Raw genomic sequence first — 23,845 nt, 5'->3', positions numbered from 1 at the left:
ATGAGACCAGGGCCTCGCGCACACCTATGTCAATATATCTCAAACCTGACCTTTAGTTCGTCTGACAGTTCTGGATTTGTTCCCAGTCAGAGCTGCACAATGCACTCCATTTCTGACCATGAGCGCCTCCTGCTTTTTTCCCAGTACTGGGGCCCGTGGGCAGCTCTGTCAATGCACTCAACCCTGACCTGCACTCCACTGCTGCTCCTGTCCTGGGACCTACACAGTTCTAGTAATGTTCTTCATTGCTGGTATGCAGGATCCCTTGCCGTTCAGTGCTTGCACCAGTGCACCTCAAGCCTTCCATGCGTTGCCACCTCGCTCAGTTACCACGTGTCTGGTTGTTGCAGAACCAACTGTTTATGGTTGCTTACCAGTGCTATCTAAGACTGCAGGATGCTGCAGGACCGCCAGGGCCATAGTTCCCTTGCGCGTCTAAACCTTTCAGTCTCGGGGAAAAAAGTGGAACATAAATGTAGTACACTTAGAATTTATTCAACAAAAAGGTGGCAGTTTTTTAAAGTGACAAATCAAATGTTCTTTTGCATGTCCGTTTATGAAAATGCCATACAAAATTATGAAAATAAACTTATTTTGAAGACGTCGCGGAGTGACTGATTCGGATAAGGGATGGTCTTTAGCCTTAAAGCTGATTTAGAGTAAGGTATAGAATTAGGTTTAGGTTTAGGTTTAAGGTTTAGGTTGGAATGTGGATTGGTTTTAAAGTAAACGATCGGTGTAACGGTTCGGGTCAAAGGTAAATGTTCCATTTCGGTCAAGAGGCATCAATCAAGGATTTATAGAGCGCACTAATCACCCGTTAGGGTCTCAAGGCGCTGGGGGGGGGGGGAGGGGAGGTACTGGTCGTAGAGACATGTCTTGAGGCGTTTCCTGAATGTCAAGAGGTCTTGGGTCTGGCGAAGGTGGAGCGGTAGGAAGTTCCAGGTCTTGGCAGCTAGGTGAGAGAAGGATCTTCCTCCAGCGGTGGTGTGGCGAATGCGGGGGATGGAGGCGAGGGCGAGGCTGGCGGAGCGAAGATTGCGGGTGTGGGTGTGGAAGGTTAGTCTGTCGTTGAGTTAGGCTGGGCCTGTGTCGTGGAGGGCCTTGTGTGCGTGAATAAGGAGTTTGAAGGTGATCCTCTTTGATACTGGTAGCCAGTGAAGGTCTCTGAGGTGGGGGGAAATGTGGTTGCGGGGTGGGATGTCCAGAATGAGGCGGGCGGATGCGTTCTGGATTCTTTGCAGCTTTGTTAGGAGTTTGGTTGTTATTTCCTGCATATAGTGCGTTTCCGTAGTCCAATCGGCTGCTGACCAGGGCGTGGGTGACAGTTTTCCTGGTTTCGACGGGAATCCACTTGAAGATTTTGCGGAGCATGCAGAGAGTGTTGTAGAAGGAAGAGGAGATGGCATTGACCTACTGAGTCATGCTGAGTGTGGAGTCCAAGATGAATCCTAGGTTGCGTGCGTGGGTGGTGGGTGAGGGCGCGGTTCCTAGGGAGGTGGGCCACCAGGAGTCATTCCAAGTTGAGGGGTTGGTGCCAAAGATGAGGGTTTCTATCTTGTCTGTGTTTACCTTGAGGTGGCTTGATTCCATCCAGCTGGCAATGGCATGCAGTCCATTGTGGAGGTTGTTCTTTGCAGTTGTAGGGTCTTCGTGAGGGAGAGGATGAGCTGAGTGTCGTCTGCGTAGGAAACTATGTTGATGTGGTGGGTTCGTGCGATGTTGCCAAGGGGGGCCATGTAAACGTTAAAGAGCGTGGGGCTGAGCGAAGATCCTTGGGGAACGCCATAGATGATTCTGGAGGCTTCTGACAGGAAAGGTGGGATGCAGACTCTCTGGGTTCTGCCTGAGAGAAATGACGAGATCCAGTTGAGTGCCTTGTCGCGGATTCCAGCGTTGTGGAGGCGTGTGCGGGGAGTGTCATGACATACTGTCATGACATACCGTGTCGAAAGCTGCAGAGAGGTCCAGGAGGATGAGTGCTGCTGTTTCTCCTTCGTCCAGCATGGTCCTAATGTCGTCTGTGGCAGCAATGAGTGCAGTCTCGGTGCTGTGGTTTCTTTGGAATCCAGATTGGGAGGTGTTGAGTACCTTGCTGTCTTCCAGGAACCGGGATAGTTGGCTGTTTATGAATTTTTCGATGACCTTGGCTGGGAAGGGGAGGAGGGAGATCGGCCGGTAGTTCTTGGGGTCGTCTGCGTGCTTCCATCTTTCTGGGAAGGTGGCTGACTCGAAGGAGCTGTTGATGGTTTTGCAGAGGTGGGGGGGGGCGATGATGATGTTTGCCTTATTGAAGATATGGTGTGGGCAGGGGTCCGATGGTGATCCGGAGTGGATGGAGGCCATGGTGGTGGCGGTGTTCTCTATGTTGACGGGAGTCCAGGTGTGGAGGAGGTGGGTGTTGCTTGAAGCGTTGGGTTCATCGTATATGTGTTAAAACGTGCCCGTTCACCACAAAGTTTTCAAATTTCACTTCACAATGGGTGTATACCACATATTTTTTCACTATTTATTTGACCAGGAATTGTGTTAATGACACTTCTTTATGTACAGTCACCTAATTAGCCCAGCAGAAGTTTGGACTGCAACCTGTTTGAATCCTGATTCTATGCTGAGGGATGGAAGAAGATGGCTCCTGTAAAATGGCTTAGTCTTCTGAGTAGCTCATCTACTGGTCTCTTCCTTCTAGGCCCAAGGACGCCATCCGAGCCCTGAAGAAGAGGATCGTAGGGAACAAGAACTTCCACGAGGTGCTTCTGGCTTTGACGGTGAGGAACATTGTCAGGAAATGTATCCCGACAAACTGTGGGTGTGGGAATGAGAAGCAGAAAGTAGAACATTACATCTGTCAGTATTTATATTGGGTAATAGGTAAATAATTTCTTCATCTGCCTTCACTTGCTGCTTAAGATGACACCTCTTCTTCTGCCATTGCTTGCGGCTTGAGATGACACCTTTTACACTATCCGAGATATCACTCACTATACATATAGCAACTACCATGAGATGAAGTCTCCTGCACCATCAGAGACACCATTTCCAGCTGGTTAGTTATAATCAGCGTCCGATGACTCCTCCCTCAAGCACCAGAGACATTCCTCTTCACAAATAATCTTATAAACCGCATAAGACAACACCTATTACACCATAGGAGACATCACTTACAGCTCCTTTTAGCATTCTGTTTATTTTTAGGTTGAGTATAGCAGAGCACAAGCGCTGCTCTTCTCGATATGTTGTAATCTATTCTGTGGACTTTAACCTCGGCCATCACTTTCATCTGTTCCTGGGCCTGCTTTTCAAAAATCCCTTGATGTCGTTGGTAAATGCTTTACACTTGTCCCGCCTTGAGGCTGTTTTGTTACCGCCTTGGAGACAGACCCTGTTACATGCATAACTGCATGGTCGGAAAGGTACCTTAGTATTGCGCACAATTTTTCCCTTTGCTTTGCCGATTCACTCACGGCAGTATGTTGTTTCTTCGTCTTACTTGATTTCGGGCATCTTGCTGTTTCTTTACGATGACTGCAGGGGCCTTTCATGTTTTTTTTTTGTTGCAGTTTTATATAGCGCAAACTTGATACAAAGGTATTACATCGCTTTACATGAGCACCGGTTACAATACACAAGAACACATTCATCGTAAGTCGCATGGGGAGATTAAGTGATTTGCCCAGAATCACAGGATGTTGAGCCAGCGCCAAGACTCAAACTGTGTTCCCTAGCTTCAAAGTCAGCAGGTCTGGCCCTTACGCCACATCCTCTCCCCTAGGGTTCTTTGTCTGGTGCATGTTGGGGGAGTCTGGGAATAACTCTTTTTTAAAAAGTTTTGTTATATATAGCACTTGGTAATAGAGGTTCTGCTATTTCATAGCGCTGCAAAGCAGGTGCCATTCTTAACAAAATTGCTATAATTAATTTGCATCGACCTTTCAGAAATGAGGTGAAAAAGCTATGTCAGGGTTATTTTTGTTGTTGTTGCAGTTTAATGTAGCGCAAACTCAACACAAAGGTATTGGAGTGCTTTATTATTTTCTTTTTTGCTGTTTTATATATCGCAAACCTGATATAGAGGTATTACAGCACTTTACATGAGCACTGGTTACATTACACAAGAACACATTCATTTTTGGTAACAAGGGGAGATTAAGTGATTTACCCAGAATCACAGGATGTTGAGCCGGGCGCCGAGACTCGAATCATGTTCCCCCAGCTCCAGAGTTGACAGCTTTGGCTTTTATGTCACATCCTCTCCCCTAGGGTTCCTTGTCTGGTGAGTGTTAGGGCAGTCAAGCAGTAGCTTTTTTTTTTTTTATACAGCGCTTGGTATAACAGGTTCTGCCATTTCATAGCTCTGCAAAGCAGGTGCCATTCTTAACAAAATCGGTATAATTAATTTGCATCAACCTTGCAGAGATGAGAAGGGAAAAAAGCTACGTCAGGATTGTAATCTGTGACATTCTGTGACATTCTCGTTCTGTCAAGACCTCTGCAGTGGGTGCATTAACTAACTGAATTGAGTAGAGCTTAGATGATAGCACGTGCTCTTGATAACCTCTGGAGAGTCACCAACCAAGCAGATAGGTTAGTTCTAGGCAAGAAGATTGCAAAAGGTGTTGTCTCCAAAATGGTGGAAAAGGAGTTGTGATACCAGACCCCAGCACTTCACGGTCTCATGCTTGATTGCAAAAAACATCTAGCCATTGGATGTAAATTGAGTCTCTTCAAATAGAGTTCAGTTAGTGTGAACCTAATCCCAAGGTATTACCTCGCTTTACTTGAGGACCGGTTACAATAACACATTCATTTTGGTAGAAATGGGAGATTAAGTGATTTGCCCAGAATTACAGGATGTTGAGCTAGTGCCGAGACTCAAATTGTGTTCCCCAGCTCTGAAGTCGGCAGCGCTGGCACTTCAGCCACATCCTCTCCCCTAGGGTTCTTTGGTGCATGTTTTGGCAGTCTGGGAATAACTTGTTTTTTCTTATATAGCACTTGTTTAAATTAGTTTTTATACAGGGCATGCATTGCTCAAAGGCTGCTTCAGTAATCATACTAAGATGCAACCCGGTACCTGTTGGGACTAGATATTGTATATTTAAAATTTGTGTTTGCTTCCAAAGCCCATATTCTAAAACTTGGAGGTGTACTCTGAAAGGACAATAATGAATCCGATTTCGTGATCTAGGGTAATTAACACTTTGAAGAGCTGTGAGGATTAGTCAGTATATCAAAATATTGAGGGATATATAGATCTCCACCTGGTCCCCTTTGATGACTCAATATACCAGGTGGTTTCAAAGTGCTTTTTGAAGGTTCAACCCATTGTTTCATTGGGAACCGGAGTGTGATGCAGTTTTGATATCGTTTGTGCTCTTCAGCCAGCACATAATGAGAGACACTTTACTCTGTGCCTTGGCAGATAAGCCCCGTAGAGTTTTGATAGTCACCCAGTTAGAGGATACATGCAGTCCTTTCAGGCAGAAGCAGCAGGGATAGAATTTGACAGAGGTCATGTAGGCGATTGAAGGTGTTTTTAGCGAAGGCCATCTCAGGGGGTCCATACTGGATGTCCAGTGAAATGGAAGTTTGGAGGGGGGTTGCTTGAGGCAAGTAGCATAAGTTTGGTTATTGAGGCATAACCAGTTCTGATGTCTCTGTTTTTGGATTTCTGGTTTTGTTTGAAACGTTTGTCAGCATACATGTGATGGCTTTTACTGAAAACATCCACAGTGTTTGCTAGGAGTACTTGTTATGCGTTGAAAAGTGTCAGTAACCAGGCAGAGCCTTGTGGAACTCCACAAGTGATGCTGGTGGGGTTGATAGAAGAAAGGCCTGATTTCCTGCAAAATATGATAGATAGCAAAGAAACAAACTTATTAAGGGCTGTGTCTCAAACACAAAGATTGTTGACAACCTAAATTAGGAATATTGTGCAACTGACAGTATCACAGCAGCTGACTCTTGAAATCTCAGGACCCAAGTGTTTGGTTTAGCGATGCTATATCCTTGAACTTGAATGATGAGAGGTGGATCCAGGTAGAAGTTACCTCCGCTGTGCCTTGCATCTCTAGTCCGTCTGTGATATGAGAATGCGCAGCAGGATTTCGGGTCCAGAAAGCTTGTGATATACAGTTTGATATGAAATTAGGCAGGTTAAGCTTACTGCAGCATTTGCTGTCAACATAAATTTGGCAGTGATTGCTACAGAATTTAAGGGCTGACAGTTTTACATGAAAACAGACACGCTTTAGCAAAGTTTGGCCAAAAGTCAGTTTGGCAGAACTCCTGGTGTCTGTCATAGTAACGCAGACTGGTGCCAAGGTACAGAGCTGGTTCCAAAACCCATTTCAGTTTGAGAAGATCCCAAGGTGCTGGCATCATGTGACTGAAGCACAGATTTTAGTCTTGAACCACGAGTAGCATCTTTTAAATCGACTTCAAACTTAAAAATCAGTGTAAGATGGAACTTCGTACACTACAAAAGGCATCGTTTATGGCACACAACAACGAGCCAGTGCATACAGTTGCATTGAACAGGTGCACAAAGGCAGCTTTTACACAGCCAGATTTGTTTGCCGCATGTTTGTTTATAAGCCGTGATAGAGGAAATGTCATCCACATATAATGACATCACCTGCCTCTTTTAAAAAAAAAACACAAACATTTTATTAAATTTTACAAGGTAAATAGCGTGACATTCCTGTAAACCAGTAGCCCACCCCTTTCTTCACTTTTCGGGAAAAGTCCATTTGTACCCCAGTTTTATCGGGACAGGACAAATGCATCTTAATATGTTATAAAACCATCTCAGTCAAGCAGGACCCCATTGATTTTTCTCATGCCAGAAATAGTGAATGCCCCTCCCTCCCATAAACAGTTCCTAGGTAGCTTTGTCATTCAGACCATAGCTTATCATGCTTACGCGGGCAACCCCAGGACTGCTACATAAATAACTCTAGAGACAGACATATATTGATCTAGACCCCTGGATCACCTCTCGAGGGATGGGCTAGACGTGTTCCCCCAGTCTCTGGCAATTTCTCTCTTCCCTACCCTTAGAACCATGTGGAGGAAAGCTAACTTATAACTATTAGTTGAGATCATCTTTAATATACAGCAGTGTAAGTGTGGGGTCGGGGTCCAACAGCCAATACAGCACCTCCCACATAGTCTAGTCTCTAGTACATTAGTCCAGATATACTGACTTGCCGGACAGGACCAGGTTGGAGAAAACCGCCGTACCCTAAGCCGCATCTAAAGCATACCAGAGATGGGATCCTGGCAAAAGCACCAATGTTTGGAAAGAGAAATGTTTATTTTTTGCAGGATTTTTAATTTGAACACTCAGAATTGTACTGCAGTGGCAGTCACCCGGGGAGCCAGCTTGACATCTCAGCAGTCGTCAACTGAAATGTCACCCTGATACTAGATTGGTTATTGTCTAGAAAAGGTATCAAAAGTGTCAGATGAGTTATTCACAATGGTCCGGTATATTAGGGAGGTTTGTGTGTGTGCTGTGTCACCCGTCAATAGGTGGGCTTCTAGCTGGCTGAGGTCAGGGAGCTTAGCCAGACTCTTAACGTAAAGGTGGAGGCCGTGCTGGGGTTGGAGATAGCAGAAAAACTGTGCCTTGTTCATATTGAATGAGTTCTGCAGTTGTGGAAAGGAGACCTTGTGCGTCCCTCCATGACATCTTCCAGTACAGAGATGATAATCTTATTCCACCCAGGAAATCCCAGCAGAAGTCACAATGTCTCCAAGGCAAGCTCCCATCCAAATTGGAGTCTTCCTAGGAGATGCCCAAGCCACCCCAAGCCTGCAGGGTCACAGGCCAGGCCTCCAAGACACACTGCGCCACCAGGGAGAGATATAGCGGAGGTTGAGTGGCATGTAAATAGTGTAGGAAGCAGACATCACCCATAGCCAATCACTCCATCAGAAAGGCCGGGTCTGATTATGGTGGGTGTGAGTGAATCAAAGCAACGTGATTGTATATTAGCTGCACCAACAACCCCAAAGTACGGTGACTTATAGCACTTACTCATGGCTATTCTGGGTGCCCTGTCCCTCTTAAAGAAAACCCACCACTGTTGTTGTTATGTGAGTGAAAAAGGTCTGTGGGTTCTCGTACGGGTAATGTTACAACTGATACTGGTGCTCTGGCAGCCCCCCATTTTCAAGATAACAGCTTCACAGAAGGGGGGGTGGATTAAAATGCAAGATCAGTCTGCAACCTAAGAATCTGGTGTGAAATGTTCTGTGCCCATTCTCTGTCCTCATCATCCGTCACATAAACTGTGAGATACTTAAAGTTATCCCGGGAAGAAGCCCAGTCAGCATCACCTAACCCCTCCCAGATTGGGTAACCAACGATTTAGTCATATTAATAATGAGGCCAAAGAATTTACCAAAAATACTCAGAATCCGGAGGGGGTCGTGGCCTGTAATTGCGCAGGTCCTGGAGAAAGATTAGAAGGTCCTCTGCATAAAGCAGTGTCCTGTCTGAGACCCCACATGTTCACTCAAACTACATGGCAAGTTGTCTACGTGAAGCTACTCTACCATTGGCTCTATAGCTAGCGCAAACAACAAAGGCAAGATGGAGGAGCCCTGTCAAAACCCCCTCTCCACAGAAACTCCTCAGCGAGCTGTCTACCAAGACAAACCCCGGCTCTAAGATCACTGTAGAGAAGTTGGACATAATGTATGAAAACCTTCCTGAGCATCGCAAACAAATGCTACCAAGCAACCAAATTGAAGGCCTTCTCAAAGTTGACTGGAGAAATGCTAGGGGGTCCGGAAACCTGTCAGCTAAAGCAGGTGTTTTATGAAGTCTAGAAATATTATGACATGTGAAGTTCCCTAGCATAAACCCACATTAATCTTTATTAATTAACAAGTCAATCGCCGTAGGCAGACAGGTTGCTAGGAGCTTTGCCATTTATTTCTCCTCAAAGTTGATAAGAGAAGTAGAGCAGTAACTGTCTAGAGGGACCCCGATCTTGGAAATCATTATTATGTTGGTGACAGTCACAGGGTAACCATCCGCTCTCTAAGGTCTCATCAATCTTAGCTTTGATTGCAGGAACGGACTGGGAAGCCATGAGCCGAAAGAATTGCACTAGAAATCTATTCGGACCCGAGGACCTCCTTCTCTGGAGCAATAATAGTGATTCCACAAGTTCCTCCTCCATGATGTATTCCTCCTACCAAGCTTTTTGCACCATGGAGAGTGTAGGAGCTTGCAAGTCCTGGACGAAGTCAGCTAATGCCCCTTGGTCTGAGGAGGTGCACCTAGCTGAAAGTGAGGAGTAGTGTGAAGCAAATTCTCTAATGACCCACTGGCCTACCACCACCCGCCCATCAGCCGAAAGGATTGTAGTGATGTGACAGGGAGCCTCTCCACCTTTGCATAACCCAGGGGTCTTTAAACTGGGGGGGCGAGCCACCCTAGGGGGGGCCCAAATCATGCTTGGGGGGGCACCAGGCTCTGGCTAAAAGAAGCATTACGCTGATAACAATCCTTTTTTAAGTGGAATAACATGAGGAGTAAGTCGCTCTGCAATGGGACATCACTAACATCCTTTTGTCATGTATATCCTAACTGGCAGTATGTGTCAAAAGGGAAGGGGCACCAAATACTCCTGTCAAAACCCCCAAACCCACTTAAGGCCTGCCTGACCAGAATGGTATGTTTGGGCATCATGTATTTGATAACATTTTTAAAAGGCAACAAACTGCAATGTTTAGATATGCCTAGACATTTAAACATTGCCAGCTTAATGAAATAATTGTGAAAAATTCTGAGTGGGGGGCCCTGGTTATTTTTTTCCCCTCTGGCGGGGTACGACATTAAAAGGTTTGAAGACCACTGGCATAACCAGTGTAACAGTTAGAAGGCTTTATTTCCGCCAGTGTTAGATCCAGCTCTGAGAGGAGAGCTAGTCCACCCTCAGCTCCCCCAATGGTAATTGACAGATTCTGGCTTTGTGCATGTCAGAGTTGCGCTGTAATACAGGATCAGGGGCTGATTGGCACCGAGCCCCAATCCCAAAACATTGCCCTCCAAATCAGCAATCTCTTGTGTTTGTCTGCATCAGCCAGGCAAATAGCTAATACATCTCCCTAGTAGCCCTTCACTTTGGAAAGAAGGTGTAGTCCAAACTGTGGGTCAGTTAACCACAACATGACAGTCTCCACCTGCCCCGTTCTTGCAGTCCCATTCCTTTTACACACAGACTGACAGACCACAGACCAATATCTGGCTGTTTAAAATATAGCCTGTATCTGGCTTAGGGACCACAACATAATCCAGCCTAATGTAGGATCCATGTGGCAGGAACAGAAAGCATAGACCCTGTCCCGGGGAAGGAAGATGCGCCAGATGTTGCACAGGCCCACTGGAGTCCATGAAGCAAGTGCCCCAATGGAGTAGGGCCAGACAGTACTCCCCGCAGGACAGGGACCTTTCCAGCTCCAAGTCTGACAAACCATTAAAATCACCTCCCACCATTCAGACAACCCTTATGGAGTTGTGAGGTTAAGCAACTGAGACATTCAAGAAATTAGAGAGAAAGTGGCAGGGGGAGCATACGCGTTAATAGATGGGGGATTATCATGCAACGTTCCTGCAGTGGCAATGTAGCGGCCCTAAGTGTTGTGCCATATTTATGTATGAACAAATAAGAGACATAAATGTCATTATTTGAGTATGGGTGAGCCTGTACATCCGATCACCCAAGCAATAGGAGGGCTATAGCAGAAAAGGAATGTTGAAGTAAGAACAACAATCAATAACCAGCAATAACACATGCCAACCCCGCCTCTTACCTTCAAAACTAGAAGCATCTGTAGAATGGCAATGAAGAGCCATAAATCCCAAACACATTTATAGAAATAGCACAAACTAAAAATATAGACACACAAGGTTTTACAACTTCACATTTGGACTAGTGATTCCACAAATCCAGGGCATCTTTTGTGGAGAAGGCCTTGGCCCATTGAAGGCCTACCCCCCACCATCTCTGAGTTTTAATCAGCCGATTCTTATCTGGGGGCCCAATGAAGTGAACAGAGGCCAAAAGAGCAGGGACTTCAGCATTGGACACAGCAGCCATAACTCAACAATCAAAGACCATCCCTATCAGGCCGCCTGAGCCCTCCTAGCACATCCAGTGAGTCCTTGTTGTCCTGCACTGTCCATCGCTAGCTCTAACTCGGTCCCAGATCTGTGGTCCATGTCACCCCGGCCCATTTTGGACCTAAGGCGATGACAGTGTTATTTCCTCTTAGATTTTACGCAGGGCACCCACTCCGATCTGGTGAACCAGGTCCACAAGGTGACGTTTGCTTGGCCTCCCAGTCCTAAGCCTCCGAAGGAGTCTCAACAAAGAAAGTCTTTAATTGCCAGATGACTTTGTTTGGCTGGATATAGCAGACGGTAGTCCAGTTTCATTGCCCTCCGCTTCTGCTTGAGACCCTGGAAGGACTGATGTTGACACTGGACCATCCTTGTGCAGTCAGGGAAAACCATGATCTCATTAGATCCATGTGAGTCAACATTTTCTCCAAGCTTTCTGAAGTCTGATGTCTCCATGTTTGTGATTAAGAATCCTGGCGATGAGTGTTCTGGTGGGTATCATCCTGGCAATGAGTGGTCTAGAGGGAGCACCAGGAGGTGGGACCTGTTTTTGGCACCCTCAGACCAGTCAAGCCGCTCTGCATTGGAGGACGCAAGATGTCAGACCAAGAATTACCAGGCTCTGTAATTCTTGTACAGAGACCTCAAGCTCCCCAATTTTCCCCTTAGCCTCTGTCCACAGAGTTCTGCTGATCCAGTCCCAGGAGCAATCCCACCTCATTGATTTGAGTTGCTAGAGTGAGTCTGGAAGTGTCAGTCACCAGTAGCATGGCCGTTGTTTAAGGAATTGCAACAGGTTTTTCCCCCTCTGCACCAGGATCCACACCCCACCACTTCCAGAACCCCCATGAACACTGCCCCCGGAAACTCATCCGTTTTTTTGTTGAGGATGCCTAGGGACACTCTTTTCCTTCATTATTAGGATATCAGAGACAGGCCTAGGTGCCTAGCACAAGGAGTGTTTTTGTAAGCCCCACTTGCAAAGGGGGAGAAGAAGTACGTCCAGAAGGAGGTAAGTGCTAACGGAGATGGGAAGCAGCAGCAGTTGTCTACCAGGGGAGTTTCAGCTGCTGAGGTATCCAGTTTGACCTCACCAGGCACACCGCAGTGGAAATGTGGAGGAGGGCCCAGACCACAGGGTCTCTACAAGTGATGCATTCTGCCTTGTGAATGTCCACTGCAACTTCTCTGCTGCTGCTGACTGCCCGGGCCCACCTGCTCCATCACAAGCTCTTCAGGTCCCCAACAGGAAGACAAAACTGGAGGTGCAGACACATTGGAGAGCTCCTTCCGGCATCAGGTGAACAGACATGGCCAGGGCCTGGGCCTGGGCCATCTCACCCCCTTCTGCAATCAAGCCTGTTCTCCTGGTGACTGCGGGAAACCACTCCCCAAGGGGAGCACAGGCAGATGTGGTCCAGCGGTCAGAGCCGCTCTGCTGTCATCCCTCAGAAGGGCTGCTACCAATGCCCGCACCGCCCCATGTCAACACGAGTTCTGCGATGCACCAGGGCTGCCGAAGGTCTGACCCAGGACCCCCTACAGCCAGCTCCACATGTCAGCATCACCAAGAAGAGTTGAACTGAGGTGTCTAAGAGGGCCTGGCACCCTGCAGGCGCCATCCAGTACTGCCGCAGTAGAGTCAGGCCCGGGGAAGGATAGACTCCTCCAGGACCCACACCGGGAGTGCAGGGTTCTCACTGAGGCCCTGCAGCGCAGAAGCCCTCAGTGGGGGTTAGGCAAACTCACACCGGCATGAGCAATGAAAGATTTACCTGAGCTCGGATGAGAGCTCTGGAATCAAGCGGCTGCAATGTTGGTTGCTATGGTATGCCCACTTTCTTCTTTTTCAATCACTTGGGATGAACCTCATGAGATCCAGCTCACCCATATGAATTATATAATATCTCTGAGATAAAGACGTCGTCACACAGAGCACCAGTTTAAGGGAGTATAGGAAGTTCTAAGAACTATAACCTAACATTGTGACATTATTAGTGTATCTGAGAGGGACTCCGAAGCTTGATAGACTATAGCTATTTTCGGACATCACACTTGAAACTGTGGGGCTTGACCCTCCTTTCTCTTCTGTTTCTCACATGTCTTGACGATTACTCACCGCTGTAAATGAGTTTGTAAGTAACACTGTTCCATTGTGGGCTTGGTTACCCTAGATCACTGGCTTGTGGTATCAGATCAATACATGGAATGGGTCACTGTGCTTATGAGTGCATCCCTCTCTACTCTCTATATGGCCTCCCTACTCAGCCTCTTTATCTCCGGCTGCAGGGACAAGAATGTAAGTGATATACCAGTGAAGTTGAAGCTTTTACTCTCCACAGATTATTCCTCTTATTACAAGAATTTGTCTTGCTATATATATATATATATATATATATATATGTTCGATGGCATGTGTAACTGCAGATACACATGCTGTGCATTATCCTGCCATCTAGTGTTAGGCTCGGAGTGTTACAAGTTGTTTTTCTTCGAAGAAGTCATTTCGAGTCACAAGACCGAGGGACTCCTCCCTTTCGGCTCCATTGCGCATGGGCGTCGACTCCATTTTAGATTGTTTTCTTTCCGCCATTGGGTTCGGACGTGTTCCTCTACGCTCCGTGTTTCGGTTCGGAAAAGATAGTTATCCATCGGAAAATTCGATGGTATTGTTTGCGCTCGGTACCGGGTTAGTGCTAGCACATCGACACCGAAGAAAGAAAAGTTCTGGCAGCCCTTCGGGGTTTCCACGCCTCGGCGGGGCCTGGTCGGCCCGACCGCGTCCATCTTCAACGCTCGTGGACTGGACCCCCTTCCGCTTCTGCCCCAACTGCCACGCAAAGTATCCTTATACAGACCAACACTTGGTCTGTAATCTGTGTTTGTCCCCCGAACACAAAGAGAATACTTGCGAGGCCTGTCGGGCATTTCGATCCAAGAAGACACTGCAGGATCGTAGAGCTCGAAGATTCCAGATGGCGTCTACACCAGCCGGACACACCGACGTCGAAGAAGAGGAGACATTCTCCATCAGAGATTCGGACTCTGACGAGTCCGAGAGTGAGCAGCCGAAGACGCAGCAAACCGTGAGTAAACCAGCCCCGGCAAAAACTCACTCGAAGATCATGAAGGCCCAGGGGACGCCACCGCCAACAGGCCATGGCTTTACCCGAAAACACGGTGACCAAACATCGGCACCGAAAAAGGTCTCCCTGCAGCTGAAGACATCCGACTCCGGTCAAGATACCGGCTCCGAACATACTCGGCACCGAGATACAAGCTCTGAACAGACACGGCACCTAGAGTTCGGCACACCGAAAGTCAAAAAGGTTTCCTCGGAGCCGAAAAAGACTGTCGAAAAAATTTAGGTACCGAAACATTCTTCCTCGGAGCCGAAACAAAGCTCCTATACAGAGGAACAAGGCCTTTCCACACACTTACAAGGCCACAGATTTGAACAAGAGCTGGGCATGGGAGAGCCGGACCACACCCAAAGAAGGCTCCATATCCAAAAGGACACGGGGAAAATCAGAACTCTTCCTCCAATCAAAATGAAGCGGAAGCTCGCATTCCAAGAGGTGGAAATGCAGCCAAAGGCAAAAGTGGCAAAAGGGAAAACTCCACCACAATTTTCGCCACAACAATCACCAATACATTCGCCACATCAGTCCCCGGTAGCAACACCCCCAATGATGCAGTCACCAACGCACACAGGGATGAGTTAAGATGACCCGGATGCATGGGATTTGTATGACGCACCAGTCTCTGACAATAGTTCCGAATGCTACCCGGCAAGACCTTCACCACCTGAAGACAGTACTGCTTACATGCAAGTGGTTTCCAGGGCAGCTACATTTCATAATGTAGCATTGCATGCAGAGCCCATAGAAGATGACTTCTCGTTCAACACCCTGTCATCTACGCACAGCCAATACCAAAGCTTGCCAATGCTTCCAGGCATGTTAAAACACGCTAAACAGGTGTTTCAAGACCCAGCCAAGGGCAGAGCCATCACGCCTAGGGTGGAGAAGAAATATAAACCTCCCCCTACTGACCCTGTGTACATCACACAACAGTTAATTCCAGATTCAGTGGTAGTAGGAGCAGCCCGAAAAAGGGCGAGCTCACAACCTTCTGGAGATGCACCACAGCCCGACAAAGAAAGTTGGAAATTTGATGCAGCAGGCAAAAGGGTGGCAGCACAGGCAGCCAATCAATGGTGAATTGCCAATTCTCAGGCTCTTCTAGCAAGATACGACAGGGCACATTGGGATGAAATGCAACATCTCATTCAACACCTTCCCAAAGAGTTCCAGAAACGTGCCCAACAGGTTGTCGAGGAGGGCCAAAGTATCTCCAACAACCAAATAAGGTCGGCCATGGACTCAGCAGACACGGCGGCCAGAACAGTAAACACGGCGGTAACCATTCGGAGACACGCATGGCTACGAACCTCCGGATTTAAGCCCGAAATTTAGCAAGCAGTGCTAAATATGCCATTCAATGAACAACTATTTGGGCCGGAGGTGGATACAGCGATAGACAAACTGAAGAAAGACACTGACACGGCCAAAGCCATGGACGCGCTCTACTCCCCACAGAGCAGAGGCACTTTTAGGAAGTCAGACCCACATATCGGGGCCAATATCAGAGAGGAGGTTTTCGAGGACAATATAGGGGTGGACAGTTCCCTAAAACGAGGGAAATTCCAGAGCCCAAAACACCCACAAACTAAACAATGACATCAACGTCACAAACCCCCACCACACAACACCAGTGGGGGGGAGACTCACAGATTATTACCACAGCTGGGAACACATAACTATGGACGCGTGGGTCCTAGCCATTATCCAACATGGTTATTGCATAGAATTCCTACATTTGCCACCAGATGTGCCTCCAAGAGCACACAACATGTCCAAACAACACTTAGATCTGTTACAACTAGAAGTCCAAGCATTGTTACAAAAAGAAGCAATAGAACTAGTACCCAGCCATCAAAAAGGAACAGGTGTTTACTCCCTGTATTTCCTAATTCCAAAAAAGGACAAAACACTGAGACCCATATTAGACCTCAGAACATTAAATCTTTACATCAAATCAGATCACTTTCACATGGTGACACTTCAAGACGTGATTCCCTTGCTCAAACAACAGGACTACATGTCAACATTAGATCTCAAGGATGCTTATTTCCACATACCCATACATCCTTCCCACAGGAAATACTTGAGGTTTGTAATCCAAGGCGTGCATTACCAATTCAAAGTGTTACCGTTCGGCATAACAACAGCCCCAAGAGTATTCACAAAATGCCTTGCAGTAGTAGCTGCTCACATCAGGAGGCAGCACATGCACGTATTTCCTTACTTAGACGATTGGTTAATAAAAACCAGCACTCAGCATCAGTGTCTCCTACACACAAAATACGTCATACAAACCCTTCACAAACTAGGGTTCTCTATAAACTACCAAAAATCACATCTACAACCGTGTCAAATACAACAGTACTTAGGAGCAACAATCAACACACAAAAAGGGATTGCCAGTCCAAGTCCACAAAGGGTACAAGCCTTCCAAAATGTAATACTAAACATGCACCCAAACCAACACTATCAAGTGAGGTTTGTAATGAAACTCCTAGGCATGATGTCTTCATGCATAGCCATTGTCCCAAACGCAAGACTACACATGCGTCCCTTACAACAATGTCTAGCAACACAATGGACACAAGCACAGGGTAAACTTCAAGATCTAGTGTTGATAGACCGCCAAACACACTCCTTGCTTCAATGGTGGAATCCGATAAATTTAAACCAAGGGCGGCCATTCCAAGACCCAGTGCCTCAATACGTGATCACAACAGATGCTTCCATGATAGGGTGGGGAGCACACCTCAACCAGCACAGTATACAGGGAAAATGGGACGTTCAACAAAGGCAACTGCATATAAATCATCTAGAGCTCTTAGCAGTGTTTCTAGCACTGAAAGCATTTCAACCGCTAATAGCCCACAAACACATTCTTGTCAAAACAGACAACATGACAACAATGTATTACCTAAACAAACAGGGAGGGACTCACTCATCACAACTGTGTCTCTTAGCACAAGAGATTTGGCATTGGGCGATTCACAATCACATTCGCCTAATAGCACAGTACATCCCAGGGATTCAAAACCAGTTAGCCGACAATCTCAGTCGAGATCACCAACAAACACACGAATGGGAAATTCATCCCCAGATACTACAAACGTACTTTCTACACTGGGGAATACCAGAAATAGACCTATTCGCAACAAAAGAAAACGTAAAATGCCAAAACTTCGCGTCCAGGTATCCACACCCTCAGTCCAAGGGCAATGCGTTATGGATGAGTTGGTCAGGGATATTTGCCTACTCTATTCCCCCTCTCCTTTCTTATCTTGTAAACAAATTGAGCCAAAGCAGGCTCAAACTAATACTGATAGCACCAACCTGGGCTCGCCAACCATGGTACACAACACTACTAGACCTGTCAGTAGTACCTCATATCAAACTACCAAACAGACCAGATCTGTTAACTCAACACAAGCAACAGATCAGACACCCGAATCCAGCATCGCTCAATCAAGCAATCTGGCTCCTGAAGTCTTAGAGTTTGGACATTTAGACCTTACACAAGAATGTATGGAGGTCATTAAGCAAGCTAGAAAACCTACTACAAGACATTGTTACGCAAACAAATGGAAAAGGTTTGTTTATTATTGCCATCATAATCAAATCCAACCACTACACGCTTCTGCAAAAAACATCGTAAGCTATTTATTACACTTACAAAAATCAAACCTAGCCTTTTCTTCTATCAAAATACATCTCACAGCAATATCTGCCTATCTGCAGATTACACATTCAACATCACTCTTTAGAATCCCAGTCATCAAAGCATTTATGGAGGGTCTAAAGAGAATCATACCCCCAAGAACACCACCAGTTCCCTCGTGGTACTTCAATATTGTATTAACACGACTCATGGGTCCACCATTTGAACCCATGCACTCTTGTGAAATGCAATACTTAACCTGGAAAGTAGCCTTCCTAATAGCTATCACAACTCTTAGAAGGGTAAGTGAAATTCAAGAATTCACTATACAAGAACCCTTTATACAAATACATAAACATAAAGTGGTTCTCCGGACAAATCCAAAGTTCTTACCAAAAGTTATATCACCGTTCCACCTAAACCAAACAGTGGAACTCCCAGTCTTTTTTTCCACAACCAGACTCAGTAGCCGAAAGAGCCTTACATACGCTAGACATCAAAAGAGCATTAATGTATTACATTGATAGAACAAAACAATTACGCGAGACAAAACAATTGTTTGTAGCCTTTCAAAAACCTCATGCAGGAAATCCAATATCCAAACAAGGCATTGCCAGATGGATAGTGAAATGTATTCAGACCTGCTATATTAAATCAAAAAGAGATCTGCCTATTACGCCAAAGGCGCACTCCACTAGGAAGAAAGGCGCCACAATGGCCTTTCTAGGAAATATACCTATGACAGAAATCTGTAAGGCAGCCGCTTGGTCTACGCCTCATACATTCACAAAACATTACTGTGTAGATGGGTTAACAACACAACAAGCCACAGTAGGACAGGCTGTATTACGAACATTATTTCAAACAAATTCAACTCCTACAGGCTAAACCACCGCTTTTGGGGCGATAACTGCTTACTAGTCTATGCACAGCATGTGTATCTGCAGCTACACATGCCATCGAACGGAAAATGTCACTTACCCAGTGTACATCTGTTCGTGGCATGAGTCGCTGCAGATTCACATTCACCCTCCCGCCTCCCCGGGAGCCTGTAGACGTTATAAGTTGATGAAACTTGTACATTTATAAATTTGTAAATATATAATATTTTTTATACACATTATGTACATACATACTCACTCCATTGCATGGGCACTTTTACTATATACACAACTCCTACCTCACCCTCTGCGGGGAAAACAATCTAAGATGGAGTCGACGCCCATGCCAATGGAGCCGTAAGGGAGGATTCCCTCGGTCTCGTGACTCGAAAAGAGTTCTTTGAAGAAAAACAACTTGTAACACTCCGAGCCCAGCACTAGATGGCAGGATAATGCACAGCATGTGAATCTGCAGCGACTCATGCCACGAACAGATGTACACTGGGTAAGTGACATTTTCCATATATAGAACAGTGGCAGCATGCTGACCTTTAGAAATGATGAGGGGTAGAATTATAGTGATTGACATGACTTCTTCTAAGAGGTTTCTGGGAATTTGCTCTTACTCATTAGCACCCAGACTTACTCTTTCATTCAGTTTCATTCACTTACTCCCATTTGCACTTGCACTCACTTTTGCTTACTCCGACTCACTCTTTCTCACTCAGTCCTACTTAGCCCACCCAATCTGACTCAGTCTCATCGTGACTTACTCAGTCCCACTCATTCTTGTCCGCTCTCACTGATTCACTGAGTCTCACTCCTTCGCAGTCCGTTTCATTCTGTCTCACTCAATCTGTGTCACTCAGTCGCATTCATTCAACTTAGCATTATTATTTCTCACTCACTATAACTTAGTCAGACGGATTTTCACTCTGACTTGCTAATTCTGCCTCTCACTAAAAGACTCACTACGACTGTGACTCACTCAGTCTCAACCTGGCTCATTCAGTCTCACACAGGAACACTCAGTTACGCTTTCAGTCATCCTTCCTCACTCTCATTCATTCTAACTTGTCCTCACTTTCCAATCTCAGGCACCCCCTTCACTGACGCTCACTCACAAACATAGATGCATAGAAGTGCTCACACAAGCACCTGCTCTCTCACAGGCACACTCACCTATACATATACAATATTTAAAAGCTTTTTTCACTTACATTTCTGCCTGCCAAGGTCACGTTTAGACGCCTGCTGCTTTTTTACTTCTTCCAGTGCTGGACCATGAAACTGAAACCTGTGCATTTGCAGATTTTAGTTTTCAGCCTCTCCTCCTTTACCCCATCCTTGTCTAACTTGTTGACTAGCTGATTGGCCTGTAGCCATGGGCACTGCAGGGCTTAAGCCTACAGCACCCATGGTTACCAATGACTGTGATACTTTAGCACATCACAGATTGGGGAGGAATGGAGAGATGCCAGGTCCCTGAGGACAGGACTACGATTTCACCAACCCTGGACAATCTCTCTGATGCTGGTGCCTTCAGGTGCCTACACCAGCTGTCAGATAGTGTCAAGCTTTTGCCTGATTCGATTTCTTAAATTATACCAAGAGTGAATAATAAATGATTACTCACTCTTGATATAATACAAAACGGTCAGAAAAGAATGAGGGTGTAGACCTGGAGCCCATATGGGACCGCCACCACTGATATAACAGAAACCTAACTGTGGAGCAGCGGTAGAGAGGATTGGGTGCTGATTTGAGAGTTTGGACATTAGGCAGGTATGGAGGTAAATGAGAGGTGAAATAAGCACATTTTGTAATGCCTGGTTTTGTCTTCACTCAGGTTCTTGAGACATGTGTAAAGAACTGTGGACACAGATTCCATGTCATGGTGGCAAGTCAGGAATTTGTTGAAGGCGTCCTGGTGCGAACTATCCTTCCTAAGAACAATCCGCCTACTATTGTGCAAGACAAGGTGCTGTTCCTAATTCAGGTGAGACTGGAGGTGTGTGGAACCCAGCTTTGTTACAGTCACATTTCTCTGTGCCAAAAAGAACTAGACTAGTAACCCAGTCCAACAGAACTTGCCAAGTTAACTGACCTGACTATGCACTAAAACCTAGCATACCTGAAAACTTCCCACAGCTCTGGCTACCAACCTTTCTCTGGATGGTGTTTCTCTGCCCCAAAATCCATCCAATTCAACTATCAATCTACGTCAGCCACAAACCCAACAAAGTCCAATGCCCAGTCTCAACTTTAACTCAAAACACAACATTCTCAAATCTCAAGAGGCTATAAAATCTCAAATTCCTCCCCAAAACCTAAGTAGCCCAAAGAAATTAAATTTGTCTCCGATCTTGCCCTCAGTAATCCAACCTAAGTGCTCCAAAGCACAAATCAGATAAACAAAGCAACCAACGTCTTTCCAAAAACTCGACATGGCCCAACAAACCAACACAGATTTACCCCAAAATTAGGTAATCTGGCATCAAACCCATTTTGCTGAAATCACCCCATCAGTCCACCCTGACTTTGTCACCAACGTTTCCCTCAGCATTGGTCATAATCTAACTTATTCCGTCAAGATCCATCTTTACCCAGTGGCTAATATCCACTTCACCCAGAAACCTAACTCTGCTGAAAAGCTCACTTTTATTACATCACCAAAGCCAAAGTATCATGAAACTTCACTTCAGAAGCCAATTGAACCAAACAACGTCTCAAACGTGCCAAAGATCAAAAGAATAGCATAGTAGCAGTCAGAGAACTTAGCTATTCCACAAAAAACTCTACTGTGACACGGCCATTACATTCCTCATGCCTCGTTTTATGAGTTAAATGGGTTTCTGCTTGTAGAAACGATTGTGGGGAAAAATCTGAAGCACAAGCTGCTCCTTCACCCTGCATGGACAACCTTTGTGTTTTTTTTATTTATAACAGTGCATTGCTGGGGCAAATTATTTTGCAGAAAATATCCCTGGGTTCCAAGACTCCTCTGCAGACAGACAAATACATGAGATAGACCCCAGGATACTCACTTTGCTTTCTTCCTTCTGCAGTCGTGGGCCGATGCCTTCCGCAGCTCCCCTGGCCTTACTGGTGTTGTGTCTGTTTACGAGGACTTGCGCCGGAAGGGCTTGGAGTTCCCAATGACCAACCTGGACACGCTATCTCCGATCCACACACCTCAGAAGGTAAGGCCCAGGATTGTTTTAGATGTATTTGGGGAAATGAATGGAGATGGTCTTCCACAGGGGTCATATTGCTGTCCACATTACTATGTAAGCACAGCCCTCTCTAAGAGTTATTTGATATCAGCTACCTGGAGAGACAGCATCCTCTGACTTCTGGTTCCTGTAGTGATGTCACGGTCTAAGATCAGTTTAGTGGAATGATGCAGTCTGAAATCTGTTTCCTGGAATGATGTCACATTTAATACTGGATTCCATGAGTGATGTCATAAACTAATACTATGTCAGTTTTATATCCGGTTCTTGGAATGAAGCCACAATGTGTGCTCCGTTAGTTGCGTGTAGCCCAATCTGAGGTCATTTCTTCAACTAAGTCACAGTCTGCCAGTTTCCTGGTAGAAGGGTACAGCCTGATGTTATGTGCTTTGAGGAATGGGTGTGTCGATATCATTGTTAAGAAGTGTTTTCAAATTTGTTAGGGGAAACATAAAAACAAAGTTTACAGCATGTGTTGCTTTAGATCACATACTGTAGTCTATCCTGCCATTGCTTCTTTGGTTCAGAATATTACAAGTTGTTTACATCGAAAGTTTGTTTTCTGTTTTGAGAATGACTTATGATCACATAGGCAGAACCCACAATGCATCTGCACGCAGTCCCCACCCTAGATTTTTTTTTTTCTGACACATGGTTTAGAGCTAAAGTTGAGTGCTCCGCCTTTGAAACTGTGTTGAAACTGTGTTGCAGTGGGAAAATTGGCTTTTTAAGCGCAACAACAAAGAACAGATTGTACTGAACAACACTCATGACTTCTACTATGTGTAGGACACGGAAACGCATTGAATCGGCGTATCAGGTGACCGTCAGATCCTCGATACTCACCTTCGAGATCCTATGACACCTTGGGGATTGGAAAAATTAGGGCATCATCACCAGATGAAACTTCTGCGTATGTTGTAGTCATTCAAAGGAGCGCACTTCAGCGTGGCAACAACATGGAAGTTGAAAAAGAGTAAAATGTTTCTTTCCTGAAACGTTGTCCATGACTAAGTGCACAGCCTGGTATCAAATGATTCTAAAACATTTTTAAAATGTACAACTGGAAAATCTAAAAGCCCTCTACCTGAGTAGAAAGTATATACAAGGCGTCCACAAAATCCTCTGTACTTTCAAATCCCAATTCCTCCAGACTCTAATGATGCTTCACACATCTTAGAAAAGATTGATTACTCAAGGGACCACAGAAGGGCCACAGTGGGGAAAAAAAAAGCATATGTCTGGGCACACCAGGTTAAAGGGTGTCAGTGGGTGCATCCGCTCATGGCACTTTCCAAGCTCACAGACAGTACTCTGCTGATTCAACAGTTTGTAATGGAATGAAATGGAAGAGATTCTCTGACACTTTACTGCAAAGTACTGGAACAAAAGAGAAGATTGTCAAAGAAGGGAAAATTGTCTCAAATGCTGATATCCGCTGCTACTTAGATGCTGCTGATCAGATCAACACCTGCTTTATATTATGTCGCCACATCTGTCCGAGTATTTCCGTGTTTTGCCCTGAAGTTCATGTTTTTTAGGCTTACTGCTTGATGGCGTCCACCTTTTTTTTTTTATCCGTGTGCAGATAAGGCCCTAGAAAAGACAAAAAAAGATCCTGACCCCTCCAAGTTTATGGGCACTCTTCAGCACTCACAGACACTCCACCAATGTTAATAACCATGGCAATTTACTCGTCTTCACCCTTTCGCCAACAATGACCACAACAGAATACTACACATCGTTGGTCTTTTCATTGAGGAGGATTTTGTGGAAACTTAAAG

At 45.7% G+C, this 23,845-nt stretch overlaps 1 protein-coding gene across 4 annotated transcripts in view; it reads left to right on the top strand.

The window, feature by feature from the left end:
- TOM1 (target of myb1 membrane trafficking protein) overlaps positions 1 to 23,845 on the top strand; it is a 244,150-nt gene that overhangs the window by 71,007 nt on the left and 149,298 nt on the right. For all 4 annotated transcript variants that reach the window (XM_069231390.1, XM_069231388.1, XM_069231391.1 and 1 more), the window contains exons 3-5: positions 2,690 to 2,768; positions 20,675 to 20,824; positions 21,894 to 22,028. In XM_069231390.1, coding sequence (XP_069087491.1) covers positions 2,690 to 2,768; positions 20,675 to 20,824; positions 21,894 to 22,028 — 364 coding nt within the window. The remainder of the gene's footprint in view (positions 1 to 2,689; positions 2,769 to 20,674; positions 20,825 to 21,893; positions 22,029 to 23,845) is intronic.

Source organism: Pleurodeles waltl, chromosome 4_2, assembly GCF_031143425.1.
Source record: "Pleurodeles waltl isolate 20211129_DDA chromosome 4_2, aPleWal1.hap1.20221129, whole genome shotgun sequence".
Taxonomy (NCBI): Eukaryota; Metazoa; Chordata; class Amphibia; order Caudata; family Salamandridae; genus Pleurodeles; species Pleurodeles waltl.
This window is presented reverse-complemented; position numbering and strand designations above follow the sequence as displayed.